Genomic DNA, 21,535 nt, shown 5'->3' on the forward strand with positions numbered 1-21,535 from the left:
TCTGCGTCTTCGTCCACTTTTTGTACCAGGGAGGTGCCTTCTCAGAGCCAAGTCACAGACTGAGGACATCGGATATTGGGATCCGAGAAAAAGTTCAGTTGCTCTGGAGGAGACTTCATGGCTCTTTTCTGGGCCACAGAGCATCACACACGATGGATATAACAGGAAAAACTAAAACTCCGCAAGTCACTTCAAGGAAATGGGGTATGTGTAATCCTGTCCGGATTTGAAAACTGGGATTCAAGGATGAGTTTTGCAAAATGGTGCTTTCCAAGGAAACAAATACCAAGGGGTGTGTTGAAAGAGGTTCTGTTAAAGGAGAGGATCCAAGGACAGATGTTGCAAGGCTGTTAAAGGAAGTGGCTCCTTAGGCCTCGGGACTGGAACAAAGATTCAAAATGAGCCAGTTGGTGGTGGCACACACTTTTAATTAGAGCACCCAGGAGGCAGAGGCAGGTGAATCTCTGAGTTCCAGGCCAGACTGGTCTACAGAGTGAGTTCCAGGACAGCCAGGGCTACCCAGAGAAACCCTGTCTCGAAAAACAAAAACAAGAGGTTCAAAATGATCTTCACCAATGTTCTCACTGGGCAGAAAGGGAAACTGAGGCTCATGAAGGGGAAGGCGAGGACCCAGGGCGAGGCAGGGAGCTGTTGAGGAGTTAACTGGGACCCCCTCCACCCTCCTGTCCTTTCTTTTGCTCCTCAAGTGTGTGTAGTACCTTGATATCTTTGCTCCAGGTCCTTGGGGCATGTTCCAAGGTCAAAGACTGAGACTAAATCTGTGTGCCTGGGACCCACACCTGCCAGATGACAGGGGCTGCAGCCTGCGGGTGGCTGGGGTACATCAGAGAGGAAGGAGCAGTGTGATGATGTGGCCTAACCTCAGAAAGGAAGCCTGGTCACTGGGGAAATTCCCCGGTGAAGTCGTATGCCTATGTAAATAACTAACTCCCATTAGCTTGGACTTCAGGATGGGTGAGGGAGAGAGAAGAGGAGAGGGTATGAGAAAGATCTCGGAGAGGGTCTAGGGCCTTGATATCCCTGGGGGTCCAACAGCCTGCTTGCTAGGCTTCTCGAAGGCTCCATCTCATTGTCCTTATAGCATCTTCCTGGGTCAAAGACTGGGAGGGAGCCTTTGAGCCTTTGGCTCAGTGAGACTGTCCTTGACTAAAAGAAAGTGTATCCTAGTTCAGGGGAGACTGGGTCTGGGGAAGGTGGCGTGATGACCGTGATGACGATGATCACGGTGATAGATTTGCCGCTGACAGAGGCGACAGAGATGGGGCTTGAGTCCGAGAAGTCTCAGCAGTTTCATTTTGGGTTTTCATCTCACTCACTGGGGAATTTCATTTTGGGAACAGCCCAACAGGCATGAGGCAGGTAGTGACCTTGACTCACCTCGGGCAAATCCCAGCACATTGCATTTTCTAGGCCCCACGGGGGTTGTCAAAGTCTGGCACTGTTGACCTTCCTGGAACACTCCTGGCAAGGTGTCCAGAGTGGGAACATCTCTCTGGCCTCCGTGAATCTCTCTCACCTTGGGCCTTCTGCCTCTGCGGGAAGGGGGAACCTACTCAGGATTCCACTCCTTTCTTAGGTCTGGGACTACACACCACCTGGCTCCCCAGGGCTTGGCCTGGTGGGACAGAGTGACCCCTGGCTGATGGGCACTACATGGGGCCCGTGTCTCTTCTTCACAAGACCGGGCAGGTGCCCAGGACCAGGCTGTATGTAGTACTCTAAGATTGTGCAGCAAGGAGAAGGTGAAGGAGCGCCAGTGTGTGTGTGTGTGTGTGTGTGTGTGTGTGTGTGTGTGTGTGTGTGTGTGTAAAGCGACTTTGGAAAGCCGGGCCGGGTGTTTCCCGTGTGGCCAGGGATGATGTCCTTCTGGTGTGCTTGTGGGCCTAATCAATTCGGGTTTACGTGGTTACCGTTGTGCTTCTGAGCGGTGCAGCAGGTCATGTCTTAGCGTGGCTAGCAGCATGTGTCTGACTCTCTTTGGTCTGTCCCTGGGGGCACGGCTGGCAGTGATCTGACTTTCTGTATGACCTGTGGGGAACTGGGGAGTGGAGTGTCCCTTTCCTTCCTCCCTGCTCTATCAGCCCCTCCCAGGTCAAAGTCCAGGGCTCTTTCCCTGGGTGCCCGGGAGGGGTTTTTAGCTGGCAGCATGGCAGACAGATGGTGATAGCTGAGAGGAAGGGGTGGGACCATCCACGGGAGGAAATGCATGTGCTGAAAGCTTCTGAGAACAGCTGGGCCTGGGGGAGGGGCCCACTCCCAGAGAGCTGGGACAGGTCCTTACGCAGGCTGTATGGCCTCTATGGGGGCTCTAGCCTCACATTCTGCCTTCAAAAAGCCCCTCCTGCCCCAACCCCACCTCTAGGTTCCAGGTGATGACACCTAGCTTCCTACCTGTCCCCATCCCCTCCTGAATTCATTGCAGGGTGGGGGTGTGCCCTCTCTTCTTGTCACCCCTTCCTCTCATTTTTCTTCCCCCCTGCACCCCAGCCCCCCTCTTTGCTAACAGTGTTAGCAGCTTCCACCACTTTTCACCGCACTTGAGGCAGGAGCTCGTGCTGAATACGGAGCTCACTGATCAGCTTAGATTAGCCAGCTAGTAAGTCCCAGGGACGCCCCGTCTTCACCCCCAACCCCCACACTGCCACAGCAAGCTTTCTTCTTTTTTTCTTTTTAATGTGGGTGCTGGGGATGGAAGCTCGGGTCCTCATGCTAGTTTGGCAAGCACCTCACTGACTGAAGTGTCTTTCCAGTCTTGACCTTGAACCCGGTTCTGCTTCCAACTTCTTCCTGAGGATTGAATCCAGGCCTTTTTTTTTTTTTTTTTTTTTTTTGCATTCCAGGCCAACACTACCAACTGAGCTACACCCCCAGTCTCTAATGATCCTTTTTCTCCGCTTAGGTCGCTGAGGGTGGGGGCACAGTGTAGGGACTCAGTTGAGGCTCCCTGTGAGCATGTCAATTATTAAGAATGAAGAGCTGATGTCATCGGGGGTCAGTGGTGGCGCACGCCTTTAATCCCAGCACTAGGGAGGCAGAGGCAGGTGGATCTCTGTGAGTTCCAGGCCAGCCTGGGCTACAAAGTGAGATCCAGGACAGCCAAGACTGTTACACAGAGAAAACGCTGTCTTGAAAAAAAAAAAAAAAGAATACAAGAGCCAATGTCACGGAGTTGACCTTCTGGTATGGACAATACTCTCAGAGATGTACATGCATTGTTTTAACTTTACAGCTCGGAGGTAGACACACCTTTGCTGCCCCCATCTCAGAGAAGGAAAATAAGACATAGGAAGGTCAATGAATTCCCTACTGCTAGTGGTGGACTGGGACTCAGACTCACGCCTGCGGCCCAAGATGGAAGCTGTGGTGTAGCTAGAATTTCCCTCTAGCCTCCTCCAACTGTGAAAATGAGGAAGTTTTCTCTGCCAGTCCCGCTGGGATGGTGTCTTCAGGCAAGTTAGCCTACCAATAGGAACCTCGCTTTGGTCCCCTTACAGTGACAGGAGAGCCCTGTAAAGGAAACAATGGCTGCCTTGGGTGAAGCTTCTCCTGAGAGGTTTGGTGTGGCTCAGCTCTGGCTTCAGCTGAGCTGGGGAAAGAAAACAGCAGGAATTTCACAGCAGCCAACAGTTCCCTCGATGCTGTCTGTTAGCAGAAGTGTGAGCAGATATGGGCTCAGCTTTAGCCGGGGCAACCCCCTCCCAAGCTGCTGCTTCCTTCAGGTGTTTCCTTGTGGTCCCAAAGCCCAAGGCTTCTGAAAAGAACTTCCCTGAAGGGAAAAATGCATGGTCCGAGGAAAAGGGACTAGGGGACCAGGGATGTAGGCATATAGCTTAGTTGGCAGAGTGCTTGCCTGGCAGGCACAGAGCCCTGGGTTTCAGTCCCAGCATGACATACTTTCGGCATTTGGGAGGCAGAGGCAGGAGGGTCACAGGTTCAAGGTCATTCTTAGTTACACAGAGTTTGAGGCTAGCCTGTGCTACACGAGACCCTGTTCTAGAAGCAAATGGGCTGGAGAGAGGGCACTTGTGGCTCTTGCAGAGGACCTGGACTTGGTTCACAGCTTCTACAAGGTAACTCCAGCTCCAGGGGATCGATCTAGTGTCCTCTTCTCGTCTCTGTAGGTACCAGGCACATGTGTGACGCACATACATACATGTCAGCACTCCCCCAACTCAACACATAACATAAAAACAAACAGCAAAAAAGAGCAGTAAGGACTTGGAGGGAAGGTGACCCCAGCCTGGAAGCTCATCTCAGAGGGTGACCGAGATGCTGGAAGGTAGGGGGCATTTATTAGAACCCCAGACTTGGAGGGACTGTGGAGTTCCCGTTCTAACTCCTGTGATGGCCAAGCACTTCCTCTCTGTACAAGTGATGGTTGCCTCCTCCGTCACTGAGGGAGGTGAGAATTTCTGAGGCCCGTTCAGTACCTAGCCCATCTCCTATTTTGGGACAGCGGTGGTTTGAACCGCTGTCCTTTTAATTTAACCCCCATCACTTTTGTGCCTTGAACTTGGGCCTCCAACGCTGTTGGGGAGAGAATCACACAGAAGAGGCACTCACTGAAGCCCTGTAGGGATTAGAACCATCACTGTTCTCCTAGCTCTAGCTCCTGGCACCAGCGCAGTACACAGCAGGTATCGGTAAACAGAAGCTCGTGAATGAATGAATAATGAATATGAACAAGCTGCTTCAGATTCAGAATGACTGTCTTCTGTATGAGTATAGCTTGTGGGAGTTGGTAGGCCATGCCTGCAATCCAGTGCTCAGAAGCAGAGGCAGGAGGATCGGGTTATCTACATCTCCAACAGCAAGGCCAGCCTGGGCTACATCATGAGACAAAGCCTCAAGAAAAAAAAAAAAAAGGAAGAAAGAAAGTATGGCTTGTTCTTCAGGCACGAGGAGGCTTCACCACCCCATGCCCACAAGCCTTAAAGACTTTCCCGGAGTCTAGGAAAATCCTGACATTTCAGACCCTCTGGGACTGGATGCAAACTAACACGTCTGTCACAACCACTTCACCCTATAAACACTGAAATCCGCCCTTATGAGCCATCCCTGAAGAAGGCTCACTTCAGCTGGAGAGAGAAGGAAAAAGTGCAGAGGCACCAGACAGGCCTTCCTCAGCGTAAGCACTGGGCTCAGCTGTTTGCATTCCTGCTTCCCACAGCATTTTTTTGTGATTACCTTGTGGGGTCTCCTCTTTCCTAGCCCTCACATTCCTCTGCTTTTTCCCCCCTAGCTCATTTCTCTTTGAAATATTTAATATAAGTGTGCACATATATGCAATTTTCAATTTTTTTTTTTTTTGAGACAGGGTTTCTCTGTGTAGCTTTGGAGCCTGTCCTGGAACTCACTCTGTAGTCCAGGCTGGCCTTGAACTCACAGGTATCTTCCTGCCTCTGCCTCCTGAGTTCTGGGATTAAAGGATTTGATGTATGGGTGTGAGTGTGGCCAGAGGACTGCAGGGTTCTGCTCTATCACTCACTGCCTTCTTCCCTCAAGGCAGGGGCTCTTACTGAACCCAGAGCCCTAGTGATCATTCCTACCATCTTTCCTACCAGCTGGAGTTACAGGAATTCACAGCCATACACTGCTTTTTAAAAATTATTTTTATTTTATGTGGGGAGTGTTTTGCCTGTGTGCGTTTGTGTACCACTTCATGCTTGGTACCTGAAGAAGAGGGCATTGGATCTACTGGAACTGAGATTCTAGAATGTTGTGAAGAGCAGCCAGCATTCCTAACCACTGATCCATCTCTCGCAGCCCCCATGCATAGCTTTTTACCCACGTGCTAGAGATTTAGATGTAGGTCTTCACCCGTATGCAGCAAACACCTGCTGAACCATCCCCTCAGCCCCATTTTAAGATGGGGGTCTTGATATGTAGCCTAGGCTCACCTCAAACCTTCTATGCCTTGGCTTCCTAAGTTCTGAGATCACAGCTGGCCATAGAGACCAGCTTTATATGTGTCTATGAGGGCATCATTTTTCTCCAATTTGGATGTGTCTATGATCCAAGGCTGACCCACTTGACGTCCAAGCCCAGAGACCTCGTGAATTTACCTCTTAGCTCCTGCCACTGAGCCTGGCTCAAAGCAGACGGTGATACCAGCTGCCTTCAAGGAAAATAGATGCTTGGTGGAGCACTTCAGAGAACCTCTCACTGGATTCCCACAAGGGCTATGGGAGAAGATTTGGGAGCCCATGTTACAGATAAGCAAACAGAGGTTCAAAGAGGCTACAGCTCACAACACCGATAAGAAGTCTGACTCCAAAACCACGAGCCATTTTGTTAATTGTTAAATTGGGCAAATATCCCAAAGCACTCTCAGCTGACCCTCCCTCCGGGGCTCCTGGACTCCTAGGAGCCCTGCTGGAAGAAGGGAAGAGATCTGAGAAGCTAAGTGTTCTTAGTTTCAGACTCATCATCATGTCCGACTCTTCATCACGTCCAATCCTTCACTATACAAATGGGAAAACCGAGGCCCAGTGAGGCCAGTGAATAACTGCAAGGTCACCCAGTGAGGAAATGACAAGTGACCAGACCCAGAATCTCCAACTGTCCATGTGGACAGCTTCTATCCCGAACACCCGGAGTACAATAATAACCTTGATGGGCCAGCCAAGGGGTCAGGGCTGATCCCTCTGCCCAGTAGCCAGCCTCCCATCACAGGACCTGGAAAATCTCAGATCCAAGTGCAGAGCAGAAGGTGGCTGTGGGAGGATGGACAGTGAAGCTGCTGTGGATCCTCATGGCTTATCTCCACCTACCTCTCTTGATGAATCTACTGATGGCATCGTGTCCTTGAGGATGTCAGAGAGGAAGTACAGGGTTGGTTGTAAAGGGAGAGCATTCAGGAGGCAAGGACTGGGGGACCTGAGCCCCAGGAAGGCTAGAACTTCCTGGGCTTGATGTAGGCTCCCACTCTGTATCTTCCCAAGAAGCAGGAGGAGGTGAAGTCCCATGATTCTCCAGTCTCCATCTCCCAGCACTGGGATTATAAATACACAATGCACCTGTTTCTTTGTTTATATATGCTCATTTGTTTTCATGCAGGTCTTTCAGGATCCCTGGCTGGCCTATGTAGACCAGGCTGGCCTTGAACCCACAGAGATCTGCCTGCCTCTGGCTCCTTAGCGCTGGGATTAAAGGCATGCGCCACCCTGCCTGGTGGCTACCCAGCTTTCTTAATATGGGTTCTGGAGATTGAGCTCAGGTCCTCATGCGTGCCCAGAACTTGCTGAAGTGAACTATCTCCTTAGCCCCGTTTCTTCCCCTTGTAAAAGACTGAATAAGGGGTTGGGGATTTAGCTCAGTGGTGGAGCACTTGCTTAGCAAGCACAAGGCCCTGGGTTTGATCCTCAGCTCAAAAAAAAAAAAAAAAAAAAAAAAAAAAAGAATGAATAAGATTCAAGCTGCAGGCTTGGTCTAGGAGGTCAGAGTTAGAAGGGAAGCCAAGATGTTTTGGCCTCTCATTTTGCAGATAATAAAACTGAGGCCAGAGAACGGAAAGGAAGGGCCCAAGGTCTGAAGCCCAGGGTGTCATGAAACCTGGGCGTGGAAATTCCTCAGTCAGTACTTTAGCAGGTTGGACGGTGACAGCGGGGGTGGGGGGGCGGGGGGGGCCGGGGGGATCACCACTCTATCAAACTAATCTATCTCCTTCAGCCCAGAATGCTCACCTGGCACCAGCCACCACAGCCCGCCCTTCAAAGCACACACATCACTCATTTTATAGCCAGAGGCTGGGTATGTTTTGAGATGTGACAAAGCCGGAATCAGGGCAGGGGTTATGTCGAGGGCTGGAAACTAGGGAGGGCTGGGGAGGAGGTAGAAGGGAGGCAGGGGTGAATGTGATTGGTGGCTGTGGTTCTCTTGCCACTCAGCCACGAGCAGGAGGGATAACAGAAGGGACTGCCCGGGACCCTCGATGGCTAAAGAGAGGCCCAGCTGAATGACAGTCCAACTCCACCCCTCACCCCTCCTTCCTTAGTCTCTGAAGCTGGAACAATGGCTTGGTCAGGTCACGGTGGCTGGTGCTGCTGGCCACCGCTTGGCAGAGGGGCCACCAAGACCAGTAGCTCTAGTCTTCTCCACCACAGAGAGCTAGTAAAGCCTTCAGGAAGTCTCCAGAGGTGTCACCCTGACAGAACAGAGAGAAAGCAGAGTGAGAAAGGAAGAATTCTGGCCCAAATTCCCCAGCCTCCTAGTGGCCATCAGCCTAGACATGACCCTCAGCATCTCAGTCAGCATCTCGGTCACCAACCCAGTTGCTGTACCAAGGCCAGCGAGACCTCTCCAGACACACACCTGGTACCTCCAGGAATCGGCCCTTTAGAACCTGACCCAGCAGAGCTGCAAGGCACAGTGCCTCCTTTTGGGAGCAGCTTGGATCCCATCTGCCGGCCCAGCTCCTGTCCGACCAGCCCTGCCGCTTCCCACTGAAGGGCCTGAGGCCTCCGTCTTACTTCAGGAAGCCAGGCACATTCCTCAGCCCTTGGTACCCACTGTTCTACAGCCCATCATCTGAGAGAGCCACCCTGCATCAAGGCCCAGGCCAGCAACAACGCTGGTAAACACTACTTACTCTGATATACCACAAGGGTCTGTCTGTACTCAGGCCAGGAGGCCAGACCCTCCCCAGTGGCACAGATCCCCATTTACAATGGGCTTCTATTACTTATGATGTTTTCGGTTTTGGAGACAAGGTCTCATGTAGCCCAGGCTGGCCTCCAACTCACTATACAGTCAAGAATGATTTCGATCTATTGATACTTCCAGATTACAGGATACATGGCTACTTGGAGAATTCAGAGCTGGGAATATAGCTCATTTATAGTGCGCTCACTTAGGCTGCATGAAGGCCTAGCTTCAATGCAGAGCACTATATCAAATAAATCAAAACTCTAAAAGAGGGACTAGGGGTGCGGCTCAGTTAGTAGACTGCTTGTCTACCAAGCATGAAGCCCTGGGTTTGATCTCTAGCACTGTATGAACCAGGTATGGTAGCACACACCTGTAATCCCAGCAAATAGGAGGTGGAGGCAGGAGGATGGCAAGTTCAACATCAGCTTGGGCTACAAAGTGAATTTAAGGCCAGCCTGGGTAGTATAGTGACCCTGTCTCAAAATAAAAATTTTTTTTTTTTTAAGAAGGGTTGGTGTTAATAGCTCAGTGGTCCAGTGTATACTTAGCATGTGTTTCAGTCCCCACTACCAGTAAATAAATAAATATTGAATTGTGTTCTTAAAAAAGATCAGTTTTGTGGTATGTTGATTGACAATTAGTGCTGGTAATTTGTTACCACCTGACCAATCTGTAAACTATACTTTAATACAATTACAAGAAGTAAAAACCAGTGGCTAGATAAATGGCTCAGCAGTTAAAAGCACTTGATGCGCTTGCAGAGGACCCAGGTTTGGTTCTCAGCACCCACATGGCAACTCACAACTCTGCAACTCCAGGGCCACCTTCTTCTGAACTCTATAGGGCACCAGACTTACATGTAGGCAAACACACATACGCATAAAATAAAAGAAATATTTTCATAGCAAAACCCAACAAGGCGGGTCTCCCTTTAGCAGTCCCCTGAATTACATGGTAATCCAAGAGCCCATTGAGTCCTTCCCTCACCTCAATGGTCTGGTGTAGAGACTTGTCATATTTCTCAATGAATTCCCTCCGAATGTTGAGCAGATCTATCTCACTCCGGGAGACCATCACCCTGGTGAGGGTCTTCTCATCTGTGCCAGCACCCTGGTGGGGTCCAGAAGAAGAGATACATGGGGCATGAGGGAGAGGCAGAGCTGGGTCAGCAGATGTCTGCCTGCCTGTTGCTTCTGCCCTCCCAAACCAGGCAGATTATTCCATCGCCATCTTCCACAGACAGTACCAATCAAACTTCCTTATGCTGAGGACTGGCCAGAGAGGTGCAGAGGGCCTGTGTGGGCTGAGCAGGCCCTCCTAAAATTCACATCCTCCTGGAACCTCAGAATGTAACCTTGGGAACAGAGTCTTTGTGTTGTTGTGGTTTGGAGGATGCATCCTTCCCCAAATTCATGCACCGAAGGCTTGGTCCCCAGTGCAGTGTTCAGAGCTAGAGATTTGGGGAAGCGGATCTTCAGGTTTCCGACTTCCTCGACAGGTCAGTGCACTGATGTATATACAGTCTGGTGGCGTTACTGGGAAGTGGGAAGGTGAAGTCAGTCCTGGGGGGTGTTAGAGGATGGACTTTGTACCGAGTCCTTTCCCCCCTCTCTGCTCCCGCTACCAGGAAGTGAGCAGCTCTGCTCTCCCGTGTGCTCCCTGCCATGACAGTCTACATCACCACAGGCTCAGAAGCAATGGACCAGAAGACCATGGGCTGAAGCCTCTGAAGTTCTGAGCCCAAATCCATTTTTTCATCCTTTAATTTGGTTTTCCTCCCAGATACTGTACCACTGAGATGGAAAGCTAAGTAACACACCATTGTCATGAGTTAAAATGAAGTCACGTTGGATTAGGACCCTAAACGCACGGGGTGGCAGCTAAGGGGAGCAGGGACACAGGCATACACACGAAGATGAGGGCAGAGGCTGGAGCGATACAGCCAAACCCAAGGCACACAAGGGGCTCCTGGCAGCCCCCAGGAGGCAGGGGAGGGATGGGAGGGATGGGAGAGGAAGGAACAGACCTTACCGATGCCTTGATTTTAGAACCAGATTATGTTCTTGTCATTCAGTTTGTGGAAACTCATTACAAAAGTCTTGGAAACTAACACAGGATCTGGAATATGTGAGCACCAGGGCTCCCTCTCCTCTCCCTCCAGCTCTGCCACTTGTTGGGTATAAGACATGGGCCAAGTTTAACTGCCCTCTACTGTCTTTGTTCTTCTAGAAAATAAAGAGGGTTACCGCGGGCCCATAGCACTGCATGGGGGTCAACTGTGGTCAGAGGTAGACACAGGCTCAGGCTTTGACACCAAGTGAGTTCTCAAGCAGTTGGGCTGGATCATTCTTTGATATAGGGATCCATCTTGTGTACAACAGGGTATATTAACGTCCCTGGTCACTCCCACCAACAGATGCCAACAGGAATACTCTTTTAAGTTTGGCAACCAGAAATTTATCTGGATATTAAAAATATCCCTGGGTGGAGGGGTACAAAAATCACCCCGATTGAGAAAGACTATCCTTGGGCCAAAGGCAGATGCTGATAAATAGCCAAGTGGGGAAAACAGCAGCCTGAAGTCCTCATCTGGGGGATGGTGCACATCTGTGCCCGTTGGTTTGGGAAAGACGGTGCTCATGAACAGGTCAGATGCCATACCTTCATGGACTTGTACAGTTTGTCAGCAAAGAAGAGAGGCTTGTTCTTGACACTCTGAACTGTAGGGAAGAGGAGAGAGAAGCAGGGAATCTGGTCAGAGGCTGTGTGCCACTCAGACCCTGGGCAGGGCTTTTCTCTATCTACTGCAACTAACGGACTGGGTCTGCAGGTCACTGCTAACCACCTGCCTTGCTCAGAGGTGTCACTTTAATCCCCTCCACGGTGCTACTCCCTTTTTGTCCCTATGTCCATTTCTCACTCTGTTATGTGCTGCATCTTTTCTACAGTGAAGATGTGTGAAGCTGACTGAGGTCAGCAGAATGCGTAAATGGGATTTAAGCCCTAAGGGATGCTGGATGCAGGGCCACCAATTGAGTGCATTAAAAGCATGTGAGAAGATGGCTAAAAACTGAATTTCTGGGTCTGGAGAGATAGCTCTGGGGTTAAGAGCACTTATTGCTCTTCCAGAGGACCCAAGTTTTGTTCCCAGATCTTCCTTTGGGCCACTTACTACTGCCTATTAACTCCAATTCTAGGGAATATGACACTTTCTTCTGGATTTCACAGGCTACCACACAAATGTGGCACACACACACACACACACACACATACACACACACACACACACCACCCCAAAACAAAAAAAAAAACAAAACCTAAAAACAACATGAGTTTTAGACTCCACTCGAGAAATTCAGATTCTAGAGATGTTCTGAGCAGGGATGGGGTGTGTGTGTGTGTGTGTGTGTGTGTGTGTGTGTGTGTGTGTGTGACTAACAACTTCTGTGTCACTTGAGGACTGGGTAGACGGCCTGTTTTCATGTCCTGGCACAGAGTGCAGAAGCTGAGACAGGTTCCGTGTTCTCCCAGGGACACACGGCAATCACGTGGCAGTTCCCACTTAGCTCCCCAGCTTCTGATCGCTATGCTGTCCTGCCTCTCTGGTGTTGCTGTAGGTGGTAAGGAGCTGTTGTAAGCAACACCTCCACTTATCTAATCTAAAACACTTTTCCTCCACATTTTAGAATTCCTGAAATTCAAGATGCATTTTGCAGTTGATAGAGATATTCTGAAAGTCTTCTATCGCCACCTGCTGGTACCATAAGGTAAGTACAGGATGCAATATTACGCTTAGCTCTGTATGGATCCATATGTACACAGTGAGAAATGAGACCCAAAAAGGCAAAGAGACCTTTTCAAAGTCAAGATCTTTGGGCTGTGAGGTGGCTCAGCAGGCTAATGGACTTGAAACCAAGCCTAAGGACCGGAGTTCAATCCCCAGGAGCCACATAGTGGAGAGGACCAACTCTATAAAGTTGGTTCCTTTGACCCCCACACACATTCTATGGTATGCACAGACCTGTACATGCATTTATGTGTACACACACAGAACAGATAGTAAAATGTAACAAGAAACTTAAAACGAAAAAGCCACTGGGCGGCAGTGGCGCATGCCTTTGATCCCAGCACTCAGGAGGCAGAGGCAGGTGGATTTCTGTGAGTTTGAGGCCAGTCTGGTCTACAGAGCGAGATCCAGGACAGGCACCAAAACTACACAGAGAAACCTTGTCTCAAAAAACCAAAGGAAAAGAAAAAAAAAAAAAAAAACGAAAAAGGGCCAGGTGGTGGTGGCGCATGCCTTTAATCCCAGCACTCGGGAGGCAGAGCCAGGCAGATCTCTGTGAGTTCGAGGCCAGCCTGGGCTAACAAGTGAGTTCCAGGAAAGGCGCAAAGCTACACAGAGAAACCCTGTCTTGAAAAACCAAAAAAAAAAAAAAAAAAAAAAAAACCGAAAAAAAAAAAACAAACCCAAAAATAAAAAACAAAAAAACGAAAAAGGTGGTAGCTCGGCGGAAGAATGTGGTATGAGAGAACATGCTTAAGGTGTGTCTAGTGTACACATGCAGTATGTGCCCTGTGAATGAAGGCATCTTGCACTTTATGTATACATGTGCTGTGAATCTCATGTGTGCATATACGCTGTGTCTCGTGTGTGATATATACATACACATATATACATATACATACACACACACACACACACTGCAATCCTGCAGAGCACTGCCCTTCTCTGCTCTCCTGGTCCTCTCCCTGGGATGCCCTTTTCTCACCCTGCCCCCAGAGCCTTGAAGATGTCCTCAGGCTGTCCCCCACAATCACACCTTGGCAGGGGAGGTGATCTGAGACAGTGTTTCGTTCCCAGGATGATGCTAAGGTTACGTTCCTCTAGGGAACCTGCCCACACTCTCAGCAACGCCCCAGCCCCTTCCCCTGGTGCCTGCCAATTACCGATGGCCACAAACGCATCCCTGACGTCCCCAGACATCTCCTTCTTGATGACGTGCTCTATGTCATAGTTGGTCATCTTGATGAACTCCTGGAAGACTGGCCAAGAGAAGTGAGGGAGAGGTGAACACCAGCTGGGCAGGGTCACCTGACCTACCTATCCCATGAATGCTCACAGTACACTCACAGTGTATGCTGTGTATTGGGTAAGGCTGAGGTGACAGGCAGGTTCTGGCCCCAGGGCTTGGCAAGTTCTGTTATCGCAGGGTGGTCTTCCTCTCTGGGTTCCCTCTTATTCCCCGACTTGCTTACTATATAATAATCAAAATGACACCCAAGCGGCTCTGCGTGCCCTGCACAGGCCGACTACTTTATGTTTCTTGTAGGTTTGGTATCCTGGCAACCATGTGAGGCACAACTAAAACCCCAATTCTTAGATAAGGGGATCAAGGAGCAGAGGCTCAGTCATCTGCTCAGCCACACAGCTGATAAGTGGGGGGCTGGAGTCAAGGCAACGGAGCGTCAGGCTCCCAGGATCTGAGTGTTGAAAAGGACTGAGCGGACACATTCGAGGCAGCAAACGTCTCAGCGACAGGGGACTTCAGGATTGCCACTGCACACAGCTGTGGTGGCCTGTCCTGTGCCAACCTCGCCCCTCTCTGCTTTGTTCCTGGCAAGCAGCACCATGACAGCACACCTCGGAATCCTTCATACTGCCTGTTTCTGAGGTGAAATGGGCTGCTCCTTCCTTATCCTAGGTGTCCCACATGCTTCTGGAAGGTGGGGAAGGGAGTTGGCTGAGGACAGGCTCTGGAGTCCCCTAACACCAGAGTAAGGAGAGGGCTGGGAGGCTCAGGTCGGATTTGGGGCTCCCACTGCCACACTGGGAGGGGTGGGGGGTCCTGCAGGCTCACCTCTGCGGAGGTGGGGATAGCTACGGGTGCACAGGACCGTCATGAAGCGAGTCTCCAAGGACGTTTTGTCTCCGCTGGGAGTGTCCGCTATTTCCTGCAGAGCCCAGGTGGGGCAAGGGTTAACACGAGAAAAGCGTGGTTAGTCTGACTGTCTCTGCCGAGGCTCAAAGCGGGCAGGGTGGGGTTAGACCAGCTATCCAAGGGGGTTGAGGTTGGTCCCTTCTCTTCTCAACTCTGGAGCATAGTGGTCATTCCATCTCCCTTTGAAGTCCTCAGGACCCAGAGATGGGGCTGGAGCTGGGTATAGGGACTTGGTACTTCTCCCCAGTCACCAGAGAATCCCTCTGGGGATGTGTGTGAAGGAGCAAAAATGTCCTAGCCAGGTTCCCCCAGTTGGGGTCAAGGGCAAATGCATTTTATTCTACCATCTAAAAGTTTCCACAGTTCCCTAGCTAGCTCACCTCTGATCCCATTTGGATTCTCTTTTAAAAACCCACTTTGGGTTTAAAAAAGAAAACTATAATGAATCAATTTAAGGGCAACAAACATAGTTGGTGATTATACGGCATAAATCAAGCCAGAGATGGATGAATGGCTAAAGCATGGGAAACACTTGCTTTGCTCCCGACCCCCGTTTTTTTTTTTTTTGAGACAGGATCTTGTGTAGTCCAGGCTAGCCTCAAACTCTCTAAGAAGCTGAGGATGACTTTAAACTCCTGATCTTCCTGCCTCCACTTGCCACGTGTTGGGATTATAATCATGCACTATCACACCGGGTCCTTTAAAAACCGAGTCCTTGAAAGGCCCGGAAGGGGAGAGAGAGAAGCTGTGAGGGAAAGGGCCCCACTCGTTGCCCAATCCTGCCCCACTCAGCCCAGCCCAAGCACAGCAGAACTTGACTCAGAGGCTGGTACCTCCCCGTGAAGAACAGAACACTCACCAAGATCTCAGCAGCAACCTGAGAGCGGGAAGGAGAGAGAGGAGGGAGAGAGGGAGGCAAGAGTCAGAGGCCAAAGTGAGCGGCCGGAGGACCCTGGAGCCCCAAAGCCTGGCTCAGAGTGCCAGAGGTCCCAAGAGACCCCAGGGTCACAGTGAAGGACTGTGGGGGACACATCCTTTCTCTAATCTCTGGGCTAGAACTCAGAGCGGAAGACTATCAGACTCTGTCACCTTAGCCCCTCAGGTCCCAGACCGAAAGGCAGGGCAGCTGAGGTCTGGGAGTCACAGGCACGTGGCATAGGTGGACACTACACCTTAGGAGCATTGTCCTTAAGGAGAATGGCCTGTGGAGCGAACACTGTGGACAGGACTTTTGTGAGCCAGGATGCTCTGACCCAGGATGTCTGGGAATAAATGCAGCTGGTCTCCATGTACCTGAACTGTCACCTTAGTCCTTCCCCAGCATCCTGCCAACCTTCATATTCTCCTGCATAGACCGAGATCCCAGGCTTTATTTATTTAGTTTTGAGACAGGGTCTCACTATGTAGCCCTGGCTGGCCTGGAACCCACTATGTAGACCAGGCTGGACTGGAACTCATAGAAATCCGCCTGCCTCTGCCTCCTGAGTGCTGGGATTGCAGGTATGCACCACTACACCTGGCTTCTTTTCTTCTCTTTGGAGACAAGGGCTCACCAAATAGCAGCCCAGGTAGGCCTTTTAACTGCACAGCCATCCTCCTGCCTCTACCTTCTGAGTTATGGGATTACAGATGATACCATGTTCAAGGTCCCATGAAGCTTTAAAAAAATTAAAGTGGTTGGAAAGAAGGTTCAGTGGATAAAAGCAGGTCCTGCTCTAGCAAAGGACTTGAGTTTGGTTCTCAGCACCCATGGCAGATGGTTCACAATTGCCCATAACCTCAGCTCCAGGGGAGGAGCTGCCCTCTTCTGGCCTCTGCAGGCACTGCACTTATGTGCACATAGAAACACATACACACATTTTTTTTTTTTCTTTTTTAAAAAAGGTTAAGACTGGGATAGGCGAGAAGCTCAGATAGAGTAAGGCCCTGGGTTTGAACCCCAGCACCATAAAAACAAGACTTCTCTGTATGATTTGCATAAGTCCATATGTGCATATGCATTGTATATACTAGTGCTTCTTTTATCTAGATGAAAAATAATACTCATATTCACCAGGCAGTACATGCATGGACGATGTGGCTCTCAATTAGGCCAGAGTTAGGTGGCTCCTTTACCCACCCCGGAATTTTATGATCATATTCCCCATTGTAAAAATATTTTATTTCACTTAGATTTAAATGTCAAGCCACGATGATCCCGTTTAGAAGGCTTATGGGCTACTCCAGGCTTTCGATACTTTCAGTCACCTAGCTGAATCATGGGGGAGCATTGTGCCGGGTGAAGTAAGCCAGCTACAAGCAGACAAGCCCCTAACGTGATGCTTGCAGAGGGGTCAAGTCCAGAGACGGAAAGCAGGCTGCTGTGGGTTAGAGGGAGAGGACGTGAGGAGCCACTGGCTCATGGGCTCAGAGTGTCAGTTTTGTTAAGAGTTCTAGGGGGCGGGGTAACAGCCATGGCTGTGCAATGTGAATGGATTGGATGCCACTGAAGAATGATTAACTCGGGCCGGACCCGAGATGGCTCAGCTGGTCAAAGCACTTGCCATGAAAACCTGCTGAGTGTGATCCCCGGCACTCATGCAGGGGTGCACATCTGTAATCCCAACACTCTCACAGGGAGAGCCAGTGAAAGCTTGCAGGGCCAGTAGCAGTGCTGAGGCAGGAGAGACTCTGCCTTGATAAGGCAGAAGGAAAGAACTGACCCCTGAACCCGCCCTCTGACACCCCCATGTATCACTCCCCTCTCCCTTCTTTCTTTCAATAGGGCCTTGGACAGTCCTGGAACTCACTCTGCAAAAACAGGTTGGCGTTGAACTTGTACGGAGCCTCCTGCCTGTGCTGGGATTAAAGGGGAGGTTTACTCTGCCTGCTTATTTTAACTGCCATAAGTGGGAAACTATTTATATATACAAAAACAAAGCTCAATTTGAATAGCTATATTAAGTGATGGCTACAGGGTGGGAGTAAGATTGTTTTTTTCCTTCAGCTATATTTTTTAAATTTTTTGAAAGCATACATATTACTTATGAGACAAAAACTTGCTAGCTGTCAGGAAACAGATTGTACTAGGATCTGCTCCTTATTCATGGAGAAGCTACTGAGCCTCTGTCAGGGCTATGGTTCAAAGGGTCCCTCCACTGCCTCCACCCCGGTTCTCTCTCTCCCCTTCCCTTGCAAAGCAGTTGCTGGGCCAGGACCACCACTGACCCATTAGCATCCACGGCAGACCAGGCACCAGGCAACAGCATTACCTAGAGATAAAGTCAGGGTACAGGGTGGATGCTGGTGAAACCTAAGATCCAAAGCCTCCTGCTACACCCAGAGGCTGCCCATGAATACTAAATAAACACCTGCTGTGTGTGTGTGTGTGTGTGTGTGTGTGTGTGTGTGTGTGTGTGTAATGTGGGCTCAGTAAACGACAGTGGGGTTACCCCATGGCTAGCTCCTATGAACGTCTGTACTTGAATATAATTGAAAACGCCCTGTTGACTGGGACCCTGGCGCTTCTGACATTGTATTTCAGAAAAGAATTGGGCAACTGGACTACAGCTTCTTGAGCAAGGAGCTGAGTACTGGAGATAATGGTACTGGGTCCTGGAGGGTATTGTGTCAGCCAGACTGGAGATAGTTGGACCTGAGTGCCAATCAAACTGAAGCCATTCAGAAACAGGTTAAGGCTGCTGTCCTCCCCAGGAGAAACAACCTGGCACACAGAAGGGCGTTAAAGGGCTCACCTTCCGAACTGTAAGGAGGGCTTGGGGGCTGTTGGGGTTTTGTGTTGTTCTTTTGGAGACAGGGCCTCGGGGAGCTGAGGCTAGGCTCCTGCTCTTCCTGCCTCAGCCTCCACACCCCCCAGTGCAGGGGTGTGCCTAACTTCGCAGTTTCAGTTTCATCAGGCTACCCTAGGGATGGCTGAGCTGCCACTGGTGTCTCAGCCCCTGTCTGCTGGTGAAGCTGGGGGTTCAACAGCTGGGACTCTGGGTTTGTTAACGCTCCTTCTAGTGACCAACTGTAACCCCAGGATGCTAGCGTTACGGTTGGGGGCATCTATGCCCATCTCCAGCAGGGGGCAGCTCTTGCAGCAGGTGGGGATGCAACAGATGGAGACCCGGCTCAGGTCCACGGGGACAGTAGTGAGGACCTCAGTGGGGGCTGCGCAGCCGCAGTGCTCCTCAGGGGAAATGACACGGGGTTGTTGCCCAGCCTCTAAGCACAGCTTCAGAGAAGCCTGAGAAGCAGAGCATCCAGGACTCTGGTGACCTCTCCCCTGCCACTATTTGGCGGTATCCAGTCATCACTGGACACAGGGTACCTGGGATCCATCATCGGTGAGTGGCAGTAGCACCAGCCTTCAGGAGCTTGCTACACTTTGCCAAGTCACTCGCGTTGACTTTGGTCTCATTTTTTCAGATAGGAAACCCAGACATTTGGTTCTCAGGCCTCTTGCCCAGCAGGATTCCAAACCCCTTCCTTCTGGGTCAGGTCTCCCAGGGCCAAATTTGCTTGTGTGATTTGAGAAATCAGTCACCCTCTTGGACTTCCATTTCCCACTGCGGGCTGAGAGGTTTGAACCTGGGTGACCTATGGTTGCCTTACAGTTCTGAGGGGCCCACTATCCACATGGGAAGTGCCAGGAAGCAAGCTCACCCTCTCAAGTCCACTCTGAAAACCCTCAAGCATTTGCTTTGCTTCTTCAAGTGGAGGTAAAGGGGCATCTGTCGGTCGAACCAGCCATGTCCCAGCCAGGAGCCTGCCCCACCTACAGCCACTGCCTGGCAGGGACCCGCCAGCTGGAGATGGGCGGGAGTCTCACCTGAGCATCTTCCCGGGCCTGGTCTCGGTTTTCTCCTCCTTCCTCGCGATTCCCCTGTCACACACAGGACCGTCGAGAAGTCAGTCCCCAGACATTCCCCACTTGCACCCTTCGGTCACCTGTGGGTCTTGTTCAGTCACCTCCCGGTACCCCCTTTCATCTTTTGCAACACCGAAACAATTCCAGGGCAGGCCACGTGGCGTGGCCCCTGGGTTATAGGATCACAGGACAGAGTCACCCGTGTGGCTTTGGCCTACACAAAAGAAACCCAAAAAGTCACAATACCAACCATCAAAAAGGAATTTTCACAGGGTGGTAGTGGCGCACGCCTTTAATCCCAGCACTTGGGAGGCAGAGGCAGGTGCATCTCTGTGAGTTCTAGGCTAACTTGGTCTACAGACTGAGTTCCAGAACAGCCAGGCTACACAGAGAAACACTGTCTTGAAAAACAAAACAAAACAACAAAAAAGGGGAACACAGAGATTTGAGGTGGAACCCGGAGGAGGCGAGGGGGTGAGTGGCGGGGCATGCTCTCTCGTAGTCTGTGGATGAATGGACCTCAGAACCACGAATTCACTCACCGTGGCCAGAGAAATGAGGATCCTTCTGAAGTGGCCAGATGTGTCTGAGCTCAGGGCGTCCTCCAGGGACTTGTGATAATCTGAGATAGGAAGAAAGGTGTGAGCAGCTGCAGGCCGGAGGCTTGGAGAGTGAGAGTCACACCCGAGCCAGGGCCATGTCGGCAGAAGAGGTGGGGATGAAGGAGTGTGCAGTCAGTTCCTGAGGGCCTCCAGCTATCTTCCTGCTGATTTCAGGAGGCAGCTGGTACCGGTGCCTGCCCCTCCACACTCCTGCACCAGCTCCCCACCTCTCCCATTCATTATCCATTCATTTTGGTGCATTGTTGGGAATTGAACCCAGGACCTTGTGCATGCTAGGCAGGGATCTAGAGCTATACCCCCAGGCCTCAACACCTTCCAGTGGAACCTCCCTGCCTTCCTTCACTCTCTACCATCCCTCATACCCAGCAGCCACTGAACCCCAAAGTATATCTGGGACCTTCGTGCCTCCCTTCCCCTACTTAAAATGACTGTTTTCTCAAAGCTCTGCAGGAAGAAAGCTGTTCGAGGTCTGACCAGAAGCCACAGTGTTTCAGAATGACAATCCAGGGCCGCTTGACTAAAGCTTAAGGATTTCCAGACTATAGCAGTGCAGGGTACAATGAGGCAGGGAGACCCTTCGGAGGGCGGGTCTCTGTGCAACTGCTCAGGCCCCATTCCCATGAAGCCACCCTCCCCCTCCAGCAGGCCAAATGCTCTCTCTGCTCCTCAAATTCTATGCAAATTGTCTTCTACCACCAGGACTCTGTTCTCTTGGGGGCAGCCGACTCTTCCTAGATGTGGAGCTGAGTACACTAAGAGGTTTGTTAAAGCCCCAGAGAAGGGCCGGGGAGAGAGCCCAGCCAGTAAAGGGCTTGTCATAGGAGCACGAGGACCTGAGCTGGATCCTCAGACCCACTCGGCAAAAACCAAACCAAACAGGCCTGGCAGTGCCTACTTGTCATCCTACAGCTGGTGAGGGGAAGAATGGAAGATCACAGAGGCTCTTTGGCTATCAGCCTTGCCAAACCGGCAACCCTTAGACCAGGAAGAGAGCCTGTCTCCAGAAGTAAGGTGAGGCCAATGAAGTCAGTCCCCAAACATTCCCCACATGCACTCTTCAGTCACCTGTGGGTCTTGCTCAGTCACCTCCCGGCAACAGGTAAGGGTGCTCGCTGCCAAGCCTGATGACCTGAGTTCAATACTTGCAACCCACACAGTAGAAAGAGAGAATTGATGCCCACAAGTTGTCCTTTGATCTACACATACATGTGCTCTCTCTCTCTCTCTCTCTCTCTCTCTCTCTCTCTCTCTCTCACACACACACACACATACACACACACACACACACACACACACACACACACACACACACACACACAAATTATAAAACTAAAACACTAAGGTGGATGGTACCTGAGATTGAACCCTGGTCTCCATCCACACACATACATATCCCTGCACACACACCTACACAGCGTCACGGAGGTGGTAGGTCAGAGCTGTGGGCT

At 50.8% G+C, this 21,535-nt stretch overlaps 1 protein-coding gene across 2 annotated transcripts in view; it reads right to left on the reverse strand.

Annotated features, from left to right (window-relative positions):
• Positions 1–7,754: 7,754 nt before the first annotated feature.
• The window catches only part of Anxa6 (annexin A6), a 32,273-nt gene continuing 18,492 nt past the window's right edge, over positions 7,755–21,535 (reverse strand). The window contains exons 17-24 of one of the 2 annotated variants that reach the window (XM_059270580.1): positions 20,007–20,086; positions 19,426–19,479; positions 15,472–15,489; positions 14,532–14,625; positions 13,621–13,716; positions 11,332–11,390; positions 9,658–9,780; positions 7,755–8,167 (exon numbers count right to left, since the gene is read on the reverse strand). In XM_059270580.1, the coding sequence (XP_059126563.1) occupies positions 8,108–8,167; positions 9,658–9,780; positions 11,332–11,390; positions 13,621–13,716; positions 14,532–14,625; positions 15,472–15,489; positions 19,426–19,479; positions 20,007–20,086 (584 nt within the window). In that variant the 3' untranslated portion in view covers positions 7,755–8,107. The remainder of the gene's footprint in view (positions 8,168–9,657; positions 9,781–11,331; positions 11,391–13,620; positions 13,717–14,531; positions 14,626–15,471; positions 15,490–19,425; positions 19,480–20,006; positions 20,087–21,535) is intronic. The other variant, XM_059270581.1, reaches the window with a different exon arrangement.

This window comes from Peromyscus eremicus, chromosome 8a (assembly GCF_949786415.1).
Source record: "Peromyscus eremicus chromosome 8a, PerEre_H2_v1, whole genome shotgun sequence".
Lineage (NCBI taxonomy): Eukaryota > Metazoa > Chordata > Mammalia > Rodentia > Cricetidae > Peromyscus > Peromyscus eremicus.